The 14,991-nt window shown below is 45.1% G+C and overlaps 1 protein-coding gene across 4 annotated transcripts in view; it reads left to right on the top strand.

Annotated features, from left to right (window-relative positions):
- The first annotated feature begins 564 nt into the window (after positions 1-564).
- Positions 565-14,991, top strand: part of ccny (cyclin Y) — a 35,532-nt gene continuing 21,105 nt past the window's right edge. The window contains exons 1-2 of one of the 4 annotated variants that reach the window (XM_056583898.1): positions 565-928; positions 1,011-1,259. In XM_056583898.1, the coding sequence (XP_056439873.1) occupies positions 1,106-1,259 (154 nt within the window). In that variant the 5' untranslated portion in view covers positions 565-928; positions 1,011-1,105. Of the gene's footprint in view, positions 1,260-14,991 lie in introns of all 4 variants that reach the window. The other 3 variants (XM_056583896.1, XM_056583895.1, XM_056583897.1) reach the window with 3 other exon arrangements.

The raw sequence follows: 14,991 nt of genomic DNA, 5'->3' as shown, positions 1-14,991 counted from the left end.
CAACAACGTTTGCAAAGGTTTGTACATTATTATGGAGAAAAAATATTAAAGATAGGTCTACTTACAAATGCATGAAACAAATAATATGTTATTTACACTATGACAGGGCACCGTCTCAAAAATAAGTAGATAGTGGACTACACTATGCTGTATGCTATAAACTAGCAATAAACTAAGGAATACGATATGATTTTATATCATACTTAATCATATGACTTATATTAGTATTACATGTAGCCTACTGTCCCCAAAGAAGTATTAACAACATCATTGGATATCGCATCATCAATTGACATGATAATAATCATAATAATAATTATAATAATAATCATATCCGAGTGATTTTATTTTGTGAATAATGAAATATGCTGCTGATAACGCGTAAGGGGGACCGGTCAATAATATATCAGATAATAAAATATTGTGGCTAGCACTAAGGGAAAAACCGGGGTACCATCACAAAGAAATGTATATAACTGTACAGTACAACTGGTTCGATTAAAGTCTCTCATCCACCGGTATCAGCAGATTTATATTTTATCTTCAACACGTTTGTCACTTGTTCCCGCCCCCTTGAACCGGAACCTTTCCCAGCTCACGGCGACAGCGCTGCTTGTTTGTTGCAGCGGATGTAGCCCACTGTAGAGACAACAAACGCTGCGCTCCTAGTCCGGAGAAACGCCTCGTTCGAAGAGCCAAAGTGCGGGGATTATGAGTACATCTGGATGCCCCTCTGGAGGAAGACAACAGTCCTGAAGCTGTCGCCTGGTTTATATGGTGTGGACTGCGGTCAACAAGGAGATTTGGCAAAGGGAGGGGTGCGCTGCTGATTCTGCCGTACCACTACTTGCCTGCCCACCTCTTTACTTTCCTAAATGGCTCCCATGTATAATGTCTATCGTTTGACCCCGTGGAATGACGTGTAACGGTCAGTTTCTTGCATATAATTAGTTTGATTCTGACTTGCTTCCTTTGGGCAATCGCGTTAACGCCCCGGTTGGTCTTTTCAGTTTCTGTCGTGGTTGTAGTTGGCAGGAGGCGGACCTGAATAAAGTGTCCGTGTGGTGCATATTGACTTGGAAGACCCACAGCTGAACGCTACACCATGGGGAATACTACCTCCTGTTGTGTTTCATCGAGCCCCAAACACCGGAGAAATAACCACTCGCGGCTGGAACCCTACCGGCCAGAGGCGGAGCTCAGCCGGGAGGATACCGCCTGCAACCTGCAGCACATCAGTGATAGAGATTATATCGACGGTAAGACGAAGCACCCTTCCATCGCTCGCATCCCACATGGCTTGCAATAAGGAGAATGACAGCAATAGATATCCATGCAAACTCTAACGTGGGTATAGGTAACTGCAAAGAACATGTTTCCATGTGTCATTTAAATGTAATACATTGGAATAAAGCTTATATCAATTATAGTTGGTGCAATTCAAAAATATAAATGCGGTCAGTCAGTACTTTATAGATAACATAATTCTTGACGCAATTTGTCAATACTTCCTATTGCATTGTGGTGCCTTGATACCGACCATACGTTCTGCACTGTGTTGACATGTCACTACAGTCCTTGAGCAATTAACAATTATTGCAATACTGAGTGGGTATGCGCACACTGCTGGTGTCTGTATTTCCCAATGTGATCCTGACCGCTTGTGTTGTGTTTGCGCGCTAGCCTGGGATGTTGTTGTTCTCCTGCCAAGTCTAGAAGTCTGCTGGAGAGTATGACATTATTCAGTCACTTGGACTTACGTCATCGTTCCTCAGTGCGCGTGCTTGTGCGGAGCCCTGGAGGCTCAGCACAGCGAGAGGCTGTCTCGATGCACTTTGTGTAAAGTTTGAGTCAGAGTTGCCATAGTAAGTCTTGTTGACAAGGAGTCACAACAGATGCCATCTTCACTTGCGTGTATTGGTACGTTCACATTTGAACCAATACTTAACTTGCTTTTATAACAAAAACAATATTTTCAGTGAAAAAAATAAGTCAAACTTGTGGATTTTCAACATAGTTATTTATCAAGAACATTTTACACTGCACACAAAATCAAACCCCCTCTACCTCCCTCTCTCCCCCTAATCCCACTACAACCCCCTGTCCAGTACCATAGCCTGAGAAGGCTGCCGTGTGTCTCAGAGGAAGCACAAGTGATATCCTTTCCAAAGTCGAGTAGTCTTGGCAGCGAGTGACTCCGGCTCGGTAACGTCTTCTGGGTCAGGGTGAAGGGTGTCACCTCTGGGGGTGCGACTGTCACAACAGGGTGGTTAGAGGGTGGGACTGGCTGACCAGTCAATGAAAGGAAGAGCTTGACAACACGACCAACAAGCTGAAAGCTGTCGTTAATACCAACATCAAAAATAATTGTTTTTTATCAAAAATATACATTACGTTTAGTAAAGTGTAACATTGTCCCATTTTGTAATATGTCCCAAGAAATAGTATGCAATTCAGCTACTATTTATGTCATACCACAGTTTCGAAAAATATGGATGGACCCACCAAGAATATATCAAACTAGCTCATTAATGACCTGAAGACATCAATGAAGTTCAGGGAGGGTCCAACTTCTTCAGCGCTGGCTGCAGGCTGCAGGGCTATCAAACACACTACATTCCAGGGCTTTGAGAAACATGTTGTGTTTGACCAGGTAGTTGACTCTGGTTAAACATGTTTTCCTGATCAGCTTCGACTTTCGCAGTCTATGTCCAGTTGAAAAAACCTTGCCACAAAGTACTGAATTCACTATCAAACCTACCAGCAATATGTAAGATAATTTGTTGATAGCAATATGCTCCCATAAGTGACCGAGCGGGAGACGGACATGCTGGCGTTCTCTAGAGATGTTGCAAAGGGTTGTAGACCTGTACTGTGTTAATATGTTTATTATAATTGCTAAACTATCTTTACATTCAACGAGAGAGAGAGAGAAAGGGAGAGGCAAACGTCAGCCAACTGATATAATGGTCTGTTTTCTAAAAGTCTGTAAATCCGTCCAAAAAAGTGAAACTCTTGAGGGAAACTATAATCACATGCCATAGTGTATGCCACGGACACGCAACATAATGACTTGACTCATGGTGTTTGGTTGCGGCTCCTGACCCGACGACTCTTTGCCGCTTGCCAAACGGTTGGAGTCTCGGTCACGAGCTGCCAAGTCCTCCCAGCGGAGGAGGAGGGTTCCCTGTTGTGAGTAATCAGGAAAGCCCCAGGCTCCGGCCCCGGCCCTACAGCCTCCCCCCTGCCCCGCCTCATCCTCAAGAGGGTTCTGTCTACAACATCTCAGAGACTAGTGACAGTCACAGGATGGTTGCAGACAACATGGGAGTGTGCATGTCGAATTGTAGTTTTCTCCTTCTGGCAGAGTTTTAATGTGGGGTTTATGGTTTATGGCGTATTAATTCTCCATTTATTTTGTTATAGTTATAATTAGGGTTAGTGGCGTGCTATTTAATAATTGTGCTATTGCAGTTCTGTACCATGCTAACACCATGGTGGGGATCTTTACTGACCAATCACAGCAGAGAATGAGGAATGGCATGTGCTTCACATTTGAGATGGATGAAAGACTTTGTTTGTTAGTTGTGTGTGTGTGTGTGTGTGTGTGTGTGTGTGTGTGTGTGTGTGTGTGTGTGTGTGTGTGTGTGTGTGTGTGTGTGTGTGTGTGTGTGTGTGTGTGTGTGTGTGTGTGTGTGTGTGTGTGTGTGTGTGTGTGTGTGTTGTTTACTCAAGTCATTACCGTTGACCCAGTGGACCCTGTCATTGAGCCTCTAATGGCATTCCCAATTTCACATGGAGGAAAAGGCAGGGCTCAGTGTAAAGAAACTGCCTTCCACACAGTGTTTCAAATGGCTCATTGTTCTCCGGCTTGTTATCTACAACCGGCCTTGTGTGAACAACAGTGAATGCGGAAAGTGGTGGAAGAGTAAATAATCTAAGATCTCTCATACCAAACAATAAGGACAAATACAAGAGTTTGCATTCTTCAACTTCCTCGCTTCATTGAGGGATAAACCAAATGGACCGAAATTGAGTTTGGGGTTAGAATTGCATCTTTACTTACTAGAACCTTCGTGAAGACAAGAGACTAGATCATTTGGTTTGATTAATTATGACATTTGAACCTGTATTGTTGTTTTTGGAAACAGATATGCTGGTGAAAGGAGCGGAATATTTTGGTAGACATAGATCAGATGCATCCCGGAAAACCAAATGCGGGTAGGTAGGTATACCAGGAAAACATGCAAACTAACGTTTTAACAATTTGAGATCTTTCAAAACATCCTCAAGTGCTTTGGTTTGTTTCTTTGTTTTCGTTTACACATACAGGATACCCAAATAAGCAACCTTCATCCCTCCAAATTTGTACAAAGAAACTAGTTGCACATTTGTGTCTCTCGCCTGTACCCCATTAAAGTGCACTGTGGCCAAAATGCTGCACCACCATCTTCTTTTGTCTGCCGCGTATAAGAACGGTGACAAATTCTCTTTGAACAAAGGCGCACAGTAATGCACACAATGGAATTTACACTGGCGCTCTGGCCAGCGCGGTGAGTTCAGAGCCATTGCATTTGCCTGGCATGGGATCATTATCTGCACTCACACCTCTGTGTGTATTTACACTCGGGGCTAATTGTAGCCTAGAGGTTTTGATTTGACTAATATTGGGATAAGCTAAACGTTATGTGTCAGGCTTGTCCTAACAGCAGCACAATGTGATTAAGCTCGACCGTTGTAGCGGAGTGAAACAGCCTTCTTTCATAGCGAAGAATTAGGCTCGGAGAAGTAACGTCCAGTCCCAGCTCTTTTTGTATACTATGTATCCAGCTTTATCTTCTGCTTCTATCTCTTGTAGTTTGGGTTCTTTCTAACTTGATGGATTATCCACACCAAGTAAATAGGATGAACCCTTGGGATTGGGTTTGCTGTTGTTAACCATCCATACCAAAGCCAAGCTTCATGTATAATGGTTAAACTACTGGACAGCCACGCTTAATGTGTGTGTGTGTGTGTGTGTGTGTGTGTGTGTTCTTATTAGCTGATGCATTGCGTGCTTTGTCTACTTTTTCCACGAATTTGCAGACAAAAAAAGAACCAGCTGAACAAATCACTGTTTCCCCTGGCGTCATCGTTGTTTCTTTTAACAACAAGTAAGCAAATCTTTTTACAGGAACAAAAAAAAAAAAAGACTCCTCTCTGAACTGACCAAAGACGATGGAGAGATAATCAATCAGTCATACATGTGACCTTAAAGAAGTAGTCAGACAATAATGGCAGCCCATTCATTCGATTGGACTTGCACAGTGGTGCAAGCAGGCCATAAAATACTGCGATTTTGGGGCTGGCCTCTTGGGTCACGATAGACGTTGGTCTACGGCACTGGTGGGACCTTCCGGTTACAATACCCATCCGTCTCCACCACACACCGCTGCCTCAAACTTCTGGCTGAAGCCAGACCCCCTTGGAAGAAGGAAGGCCGGAATAATGTTTTTTTCCAGGGATGCATTATTCAGAGTAATCCTAGTGTATTCACGTTAAAAGTTGTTCTATTGTCATACATTGGTTACCGGCAGGCATCAGAGTGATGACACACACACACACAGACACACAGACACACACACACACACACACACATACACACAGAGAGAGACAACTCTGTAACTCAACTGAGCTGATCGGTGGGTCTCGTCGTTGTTCAAAGGTATTTAAATCTACGATGCATGAAGTGGGCTAATTAGAATCTGGTGGTGCCATTATTTATGCATACAGTTTAAGAGCCGAGGGAGTCTTGTCGCTGCGATTCAGACTATTTGACCCAGATCTACGACGTATGCAAGTCATTCAGCTTTTTTTCCACTGGCTTATTTTTTCTTTTCGGGGGGATCACAAATCATCTGTCTCGCCCCTGGCGGAACTATCGACGGTATGGTACTTTGATGTTACCCGTCGGGATGTGCCGTGTTACTGTAATTCAACCAAACCAGTCCTTGTTGTATTTGAGCGGGAATGTTATAGAGGATTCCTCATGATGATACTGAACTATGCCTTTGTCGTACTGGAAACATGAACAGACCTTGTATTTTATTTGCCTCGATAGGCAATCATTGAAGTAAATTATAATACCTCATATTTGCCCATTTCACAATCATCTGACACCAATAGTTTTTTTGGTCACTACAACAGACCCGTGTCTCTTCTCATCAACTATACTTCAGTTTCTCCAGGGGGTTTCCATTGGACAAAACAAATTGACTGCTTCGAAACATTAATGAAAGTGCAATTGCCTGTGACAATCTCATTGTGGTGACTTATTCAATCTGACTGCACAGTGAGGCTGAATCTATCTCCCGCCACCACATCGAAAACTCATTTTCGCTTTCTGTCTCCAAAGTGCTCTTTTTTTCTCATCTTGCTGACATTTCGAAAGTAATTATGTAAGAACAAGATGAAGATAAGGTTGCTCTTCCCACAACGCATCAAGAGGTAAAGAAAAAAAACAATGGGTTGCTGTGATTAGCAGTGATAGGTTGAAGACAAAGGGCTGTCTTTTGAGGAAAAAGCTAATCACGCACCAGCTCTTTGGGGCAGAGTTGTTACTCATAGCCATTCCAGACATGCTGCGATGCCATTGACAGTGACACTGACTGAATCTGTTGTGAGTAAAGGTGTCAGAAGTGGAACGGGTTATGGACAAAAGCCATTAGGGAACATTTGAGTCCATGCTCTTTAATTCAGTAGTAATTGTGTTGGTGTTGCGTTGCTGGGTTGTTTGCGAGTAGGGAGAAAAAGTAAAATAAGTTGTGCAGGGAACAAGGGACATAAGCCATGCTGTTAATCAGCTTCCGGTAGAGCCCCACATATCCTTAATCCCCCCCCAATGTAAAAATGTTACGTCATGACGACCAGCAGTGTGCTTTAGCGAATTACGAATGTTAATTACACAGTCCAAACGCGGTCTCGCATAGGAATTGGATCTAAATTATTATCCAAATGGTCCACGGCTATCCAAACGTATTGCCGGATGAGCTTACATTTTGAAACCGAGGTTTTGTCTTGGTGTTTTGTTCTCTCTTATCTCTGTGAGGAGTAAATGACTCATTGACACTTTAAACGTGTCTGCAGCAAACGGCAATGTGCACCAAGGGATGCACTATTCTCTTGGTGTCTGTGTGTCTCATCCCATCAATGCTTTTGGAGGGCTTTCTTGTGAGGCGTCTGTTTGGCTGGGTGAATGGGGGGGGGGGGGGGGGGGGCATTTGACGGTGAGGGAACAGAAACGAAACTCACCGCCAAATGGATGTGACACACGGCCGCTGGAGAGAATGGCACAGCTTGCGGCACGCTGCTTAATATGACATCCTAATCTCTCCATCGTGAAACACACATACACACGCGGTACACCTGGCCAGGCCGTGCATGCATGCATGCGGTGCGTGGGCATTCGCGTTTGTGACAATGTGACCAACCTGCAAAACAACCCTGCTACTTTTGTCAAACATTTGCGGTATTAACAGGCTGAATGGACTCAATAATTTATTTCCTTTTTTGCAAAGTTTGCAATTTACAATGTTATTGTTTCTAAAGAAGTTTGTCTTTCAACAAATAAAGGCAAAGTAACTTTGGATGAGATCTGCCCCCCCCCCCCCCCCCCGTAACCTAAATGTGTTTCAATTTAAGAGTTTATAAAAGGCAGTCCTACTTCTCTTTGAAAGGAACAGTGCTGTGTTCTGCCCTTGTTATGCTCCCTGCTCCCTTCCCATAATGCCGTCAGCTGGCGATAGTGTGACTTCTCCATCGCGGCCAATCAATGGCTCCTATTATGCTGAAGGTAAAGAAAAAGGATCCCCCTTTAGCTCACTTATCTTGTTGGAGAGTGTGGCGCTGACTTTGGTTTAAGGAAGTAAATACGGCTAGGCGGAATGGCCTCAGATGTATATCACGGTATAATTGGAAGCACGGACGGTAATGGTATATATCGGGCATATTTGTTTTCTCGAAATTGAAATATCGATGCTTCTGAAGGAGGATGAATACTGATATGTAAAGAGGCATTTTAAGAACATTTCTTGTGCAAAACTGTAATAATAAATGGAACAAAATACAAAGTAGCATAGTGTTGTGTGGTCATCCAATGCATTGAGACTTAAATGGCCAATGCAGAATTGGTGTCACAGGTGGATCCCAAAGCGGAGGGATTGTGTTTTAAAATTTAAATGTACTCGATCCTGCAACAATAAACTGCTTACTGCGACACAATGGCGATTTGTTAACAGGAAGAGGAAATGCATTCACACATCCACCTTGGGTGAGCAGAGAGCGAACCGGGGATGGGAGGGTGTGTGTGTGTGTGTGTGTGAAGGGGGGGGGGGTCATTCCTCAGGCATGACGTTACCACTTCCTCTGCCACTGGCGAAATTAGCGCAAGCGCTATGAAGTGAGAAGCACACACCTCAAGTCATCCACAACAACCAAGAGGCATACAGCCATTAAGAAACACCACCATGTTTTGTAGTTCTAGTTCAGCAGGAGATAGCGGTGGTTATGTCATGGCCTTCCAGACCAGCGGTCAAGGCTAATCTCCGAGGCTAATTGAGCGTGCTCCCGTCAGATGGGTCTGCCCGTACTGGCAAAGGGGCAACGTGAGCCGTTCCAGCAGGTGTGGTGGGGGGGGCGCTGTCTCTGGCGCCACCATGGCCAGTAGCACAGAACCAACCATTCAGGTGATCCATGATAAGGCATGCCGCTGCTCAAGAGATCTGCATCCGCAGAGTATCATTCGGATTTCAATTTGCTGTGTTTTTTACCCGACTATCTTCGTGTCGACACACTGTTGATTCCTCTGTTTTAAGCGTGTGTATGTGTTGCGTTTTGTGGAAGTGTCAACACGTTCCGAGTGTGGCTCCGAGCTTGGCACAGATGGGCTCCCTGTTTGTCGACGGCTCCTTCCACAGCGTGATACAGGACCGACCACAGGGAGAGAGAGACGCAGGGAGAGACTGCAAGAGGGGGAGAGAGGAAACACTAGTGTGAAGGGACAAGGAGGTGTGTGTGTGTGTGTGTGTGTGTGTGTGTGTGTGTGTGTGTGTGTGACGTGTGACGTGTGACGTGTGTGTGACGTGTGTTGAGCTTTAGGACATCACATGGCAGATTCAACGGTGCAACAGCGTTCATTGAAACAGTGTTCACTTCCTGCACCGCTCACGTAACTTACATTCTGGTCGCTATTCTTTATTTATTTTGGTGCCAGCTGGGCGAGTGGCAAGTCTTACAGCGTCTGCCACACTGTTGATGTGTTTTGGTTCAACCCGATTCTTATCGAGACCTCCTCACCCTTATTGCAATCAACACTTAAGGCAAAGTCTCTCGTTGTTGTCCCTGCTTGCTGGAGTTTAGAAAGCTGGATATTTTAATTGCTCTAGAAACTCTAGAAACGCTAGTGCCAGAGACAGATGTGAACCAGAGACAGATGTGATCCGTCTTTTTTTTCTCTGTAGAGTTTACTTTCTACATTTGTGGAGGATTAGAGAATGGGAGAAGAGACGGACAGAGGCAGCTTCTATACAGAAGAACTGCAGAGGAGCATCAATCATCACTTGAAATAATTGCACTGTTGCAGTAAATCAAAAAAATAGGAAATGGCATTTCTTGTGACAGCTGGAAAAGGAGGCATCACTTGCAGGTGTTGATCAATCCTAAATCAAATTGGTGGGCAGGAACGCACTTTCAGACGGATCAGGCTTTAGCTTTATCCCCTTTCAGCCACGTGTGTGTGTGTGGTACAGTGTGTGGGGGGCAGAGAGAGGCAGCAGCCCTTGAGCAGTCATGCGGTGCAGAGCTGTTGTTCACCAGCTTGTGATTACCAGCTTCTTTTCCCCAGAATGGACGACAGATGTTGTTGAGGAATATCAATCTGCAGTTTTTTGGCATTCTGTTAAAAACCAGACTGCAAGAATCTGTCAATTCAGGTTGTTTTTTAACTAGCGTTACTAATTGTCCCTGTTGAAACGTTTTTGCAACATGTTTGATTTACCAAAGTGTGTGTGTGACTGTGTGTGTGTGTGTGTGTGTGTGTGTTGACAAATGTCTATTCAAATGAGGGATTGTTTGGCCAATGCTGAGGCAGCCCACCAGCCGGCCCCTCCGTCAGGGGCCCCACCCTGCTGGGCAGGTGCAGCAGCAGCCCTGGCTGGCTCCTAATTGCTGCCCCTCGGGGAGGGGGGGGGGGGGGGTACGTCTGGTTGAGGTCCCAACCAGGGTTCACCGAGATGCCCACCTTGTCAGACCAAAGGCCCCTCCTGCTCTGATATAATTGGTTGTCAGCCTCCTGGTGACATTTGGCACGCAAACACACGTACACTTTGAGACAGACAAACACCGGCACAGACACTGCCCTTTTAATCATAAGTAATCATATTTGTTTCAACCAAAAAGTCCATGGGAATGCTAGGATCAGAAATTCCCATCCGTCTCTGTATTAAACAATAATGCAGTTATGGCTGTGACAGGTTTAATCTGTGATTTTTGGCATGTTGGATCTCGTTGAAAGGGTGTAACGGTTATTGGATTATAATCAATTAGGTGGATTTGAACAAAAAACCGACTAAAACCCAAGGGGCTGTATTTTTGACACGCATGATAGTTATATATCTTTCGGTGTGCAACCGTTTTCTGTTGCTTTTGCACTCTCCCGATGTCACTCATCTGACACTTTGTCCCCATCTGACACTATGCCCTCTGTCCGGCTGGAAGTTTGAATCCTGATCCTGCTTGATTCTTTAGCAGTGTTATGCATTTGGCTAGACCAAGGTCCTTAATGCTCAAGGTGTGATTCAGGTGCAGTTTGTGTTACGTGAAAGAGGATCAGGGAGAAAAGGGTTTGGTGCGCGAGAGAGAGAGAGAGAGGGTGTGTGGGGGAGAGAAGGGGGAGGAAAAAGATTGTAGAGGAATAAGCTACGGCGCTCCTCGTCTTTTACTCCTTTGATGGGCCTGCCGTGGCCAGCTGAATCCTTTTCAAGCATGCGTTGCCTGGTTACCGTGATCCAAAGAGGAGGGGGTTGCGGTTGGTTAGTGTTCAACCCAAGCCTGACACCCGCCGCCCTCCTCAACCCCTTCACTCCTATTTGGTTTATTTTCCGAGCGAAGAGAACCCCTCTCTGAGATTATGTGGTCCTCAACGCCCTACTGTCGAGTTCATTAATCTCACTCACTCACTCACTCACTCACTCACTCACTCACTCACTCACTCACTTGTACACATGTCTTGACTTACACTCTCCTTTACTCACACTCACACTCTCTCTCTCCAGGGTCAGTGTAGTTAAGAGTTAAGAGACATCTGAAAATAAGAATCAGAAACCTGAGCTGGTCGGTAGGTCTGGTCATTTTATAAAGGTAACACGCACGCGCGCACACGTGCCCCTAGCCCTCCGAGTTGGATGGAGCCCCAAAGTAATCTTGTTTTATTACTGTTGTCCACAAATGTCACTTCATCGGTCAACCTTCTTTTTGTTTTGCCATTCCACCAAATGGGATGGGACGTGGGAGTTAAGAATCCTGTCACAGTCGAGGTTAGATTGGTTCTCTCATCACTGCCCTGCGCTGGGGGTCTGAGCTCTGATGACAGATGAGGAGGCCCCCCCTATTTTCCCCTTCATGCGCACAGGAAGGGCTGCTCAGGGAGGACGGACCTCCCGGACCCTGGGAGTGATTGATTATTGTCGACGTCGACGAGTTTGTCGTCGTCGCATTTAACATTTTTTTGATGAATAAGTTTGGGATCCATCAAATGTCTGCACATGAAAAACATACAGAAAAAATGCAATTTGGTGTGTGTTAAAATGGCAGATATCATGATTGTAACTTCTTGAGTTAAGGTGTCTGATATGAAGTCTCCATCCATATCTGGAGCCACAGTCACAAAATACAGTTTGCATCCTTCAAGTTTAGAGCACTGCGTACCCACCCACCTTGCTTGAAGCCACTACGCCCCCTTAGCAAATAGAAAAACTAAACATGACTGATCCATGGATGGCGAATCCAGTGGATGAAGTGTGTGCAGTGGACCATATGGAGTACAAATGTAGTGTGCAAACCATATTGTACCTTTTTTTTTTTGTTTCTTTTTTTTCCCTTTGATTGTGTGAAATTGTTCTGTTCCTTAACGTTTCTATTTTTAAACCCAACGCTCCGTGTGATCATTTTAGGATGGGATGTGCTTTAGAAACAAAGAGCACTTGTTATTCAGGTACCAGCAGTCGCACACCATGTGATTTCATCTTTTTCTTTCTTTGTCATTTTTTTAAATCTCCATCTGTCTGTTGGAAGTTACAAAGTAAATAGCGACCCCTAATACTGAATGGAGATATTAAAGCTGTATCCTCCTATGAGTTAAAGGCAATGGCCAGTTCTGGATTGTTCTTGTGTGTGCATTTGTTGTGTTTTTGTGTGTGAATGGCTGTTGACAGTTGAGTGATGTTTTTCTTTATTTTGGCTTGATGTTGCGTTTCACTGCAATAAGGACAGAACCCAAGAAGTGTTTCGGTTTGGCGTTGTTGACCGTGTGCGCGTGTGTAAACACAAGTGTCTTTCAGCGATGTTCCTTCCCACCACTGAGGCTGGTTCCTATGACACCACAACATCCTATTGACCATATTCGCAAAGCACTTATCTCCCAAGATGTGCATGAGAACCACGTATCATGAATGACCGAGGGAGAGTAAACGCTTCGGTTTACTATTCAATCATGGTAACCGACTCATCTCGATTTATAAAAGCAAAAAACCCTTCTGCCTACTACACCGATCCCTCTGGGAGTTTCTGTCACCTTACAACACAGAAATAGCTCTGATCAATCCCCCTCGCAGGCTACGGACGGCAGCGCTCCTCCAGATGGCTCAGCGGCTGCTTACCGCTTCACTGGCTTCCACTCCAATCTCCTTTCAAGCACACATCTTGTGATGATACCACCAACATCACAAAGAAGGCTAACTGTCTCCTGAGCACCGCCGGGGCGGCTGGCATGTGACCACCCGGTGGTAAGAGGGAAGGGTTTAAAAATGGTTAGGATGAGGAAGATGATGAGGATGATGATGCCCATCAGCCAGGGGTGCTGGACCTTCTCCTGGTCCTCTTACTCAGACTGGTGTTCTCACCCGGGGTCAGACGGTGTGCCAGGTGGCCAAGAACAGCTTCAGGGTGATTGGAGAAACAACTGCTTGCCAGTCCCCCAGCATTAACAGTGGTTTATGCCTGTTGTCAGTGGAAGTCAGTGTGCGCTGGAGGGCTTCACTGGAGCCTGTTTGAGCTTGTGATTAGATCACTTCTTTTTTTTTCCCAGCATGTATTGTTCAAGTTAAAGTAGAAAAGTAAAAAGCTGCAAGTAAGCGATCATGAAAGTTTTGAAGGACTGGCCCACATTGAAAAACATGTCCCCTTCATCTCTCATTGAGGTTGAACACTTCAACACTAAATGTGTTAATTTACATTCTTCAATGTGGACGGAATCTATTGTGTTGGCCTTGGTCCTTAAGCAATGAATTCCAAGTAACTTAACTATGAGTCCTATCGTCTTTTACTATTTCATTCTAACCCTGGCCTTCATTGTCAATAGGGTCTTTGCTATCATTCATCCTTTCTATTTTCAAGCTGTCCTCCACAAATCACCCACATCTGATCGGGCTCAGGACTGAACACTCTGGTTGCAGTGAGCGTTCAGGCCTTGACGTCTGCTCATGTGCCTTGTGCTTCTGGGTTAAGTGTACTATCCGTTATTGCTATATACACTGTAGATTAAACAATATTTCACTGCGGAGTGAGCACAGATAATTCCCTATACACATCGGTTCCTAATTTATGGCTCAGGTTACGATAGGTGAGGGACCAAATGAATGATGCTGTCTGCGTTTCCATGGTAACTTTGTTTGCTGTCATGGAGACTAGCAGAAATGGGTTGGGGCCAAAGTGGTCCATAGACTTGGCCGGTGCCTGGATGTTGCATGTCATTACGCTTTACACACACACACAAACGGACACGGAGAGAGAGAGAGAGCGAGAGAACAAGCCTAACCTTATGTTCACTCCCATCCCGCATCCATCGAACAATGGTTTGTTCCTTGTCCCTGCTCTGCCTCATTTCCTTTGCACTTCCTGAAATGCAGGAAATTGTGTGCGTTCTCCCCAGGGGACAGAGAGTGTGTGTGTGTGTGTGTGTGTGTGTGTGTGTGTGTGTGTGTGTGTGTGTGTGTGTGTGTGTGTGTGTGTGTGTGTGTGTGTGTGTGTGTGTGTGTGTGTGTGTGTGTGTGTGTGTGTGGAGAGGGGGACCTCGCTCTGCGGTAACAAAGGTCACCTTACACAAGGAGAGCCACTCCTAAAGGTTCCCACTTTCCCTGCATATTGAATAATTAATGGCTCATCTTTACACTTCTATTCATAATAAAGTGCTCCAATTCCATGAGCGATGGCTGCTGCTCGGGTGATGCTAGTGATAAATGCGCTCTGAAAATGCAGATTCTGATAACTGGACAGACACAAACACATGCACACCTCTAATTGGACACAGAAGTGCACATGCATCCTTCACAAAGGGTCACATTTCTTCCTAAACTCAGTCAAAGACATCTTCTCCGCCCACATCATGGAGGCGTGTGTGTGTGTGTGTGTGTTCGCATGTCCTCCTGTGGTCCTTGAAGTACCGCTCATGCACAATAGGACGGGCAGTTCAAAAGACTCTGAAGACAATGTGTCCCGTTTCAAAGGAGCCCGGACACAACGTGGATCTCTCCTTTTCTGCCCTCCGTTACCTTTTAAGGACATGAACGGCCCGTTTTGTTCGAGATACAATTTCAGGAGGTGCAGGATTGTAACTGAAATGTGAGGTGGGCACTAGGCCATCATAGATGGACGACACAAACCTTAATATGGACATTTATTTTGAGATGATTGTTCATTTATTTAGTCGGTGTCGCCCAGGCTCTTTCCCTCTGACACTGC

Source organism: Gadus chalcogrammus, chromosome 23 (genome assembly GCF_026213295.1).
Source record: "Gadus chalcogrammus isolate NIFS_2021 chromosome 23, NIFS_Gcha_1.0, whole genome shotgun sequence".
NCBI classification, from domain to species: domain Eukaryota; kingdom Metazoa; phylum Chordata; class Actinopteri; order Gadiformes; family Gadidae; genus Gadus; species Gadus chalcogrammus.
The sequence above is the reverse complement of the archived record's forward strand: the minus strand, read 5'-3'. Positions and strand labels throughout refer to the sequence as shown.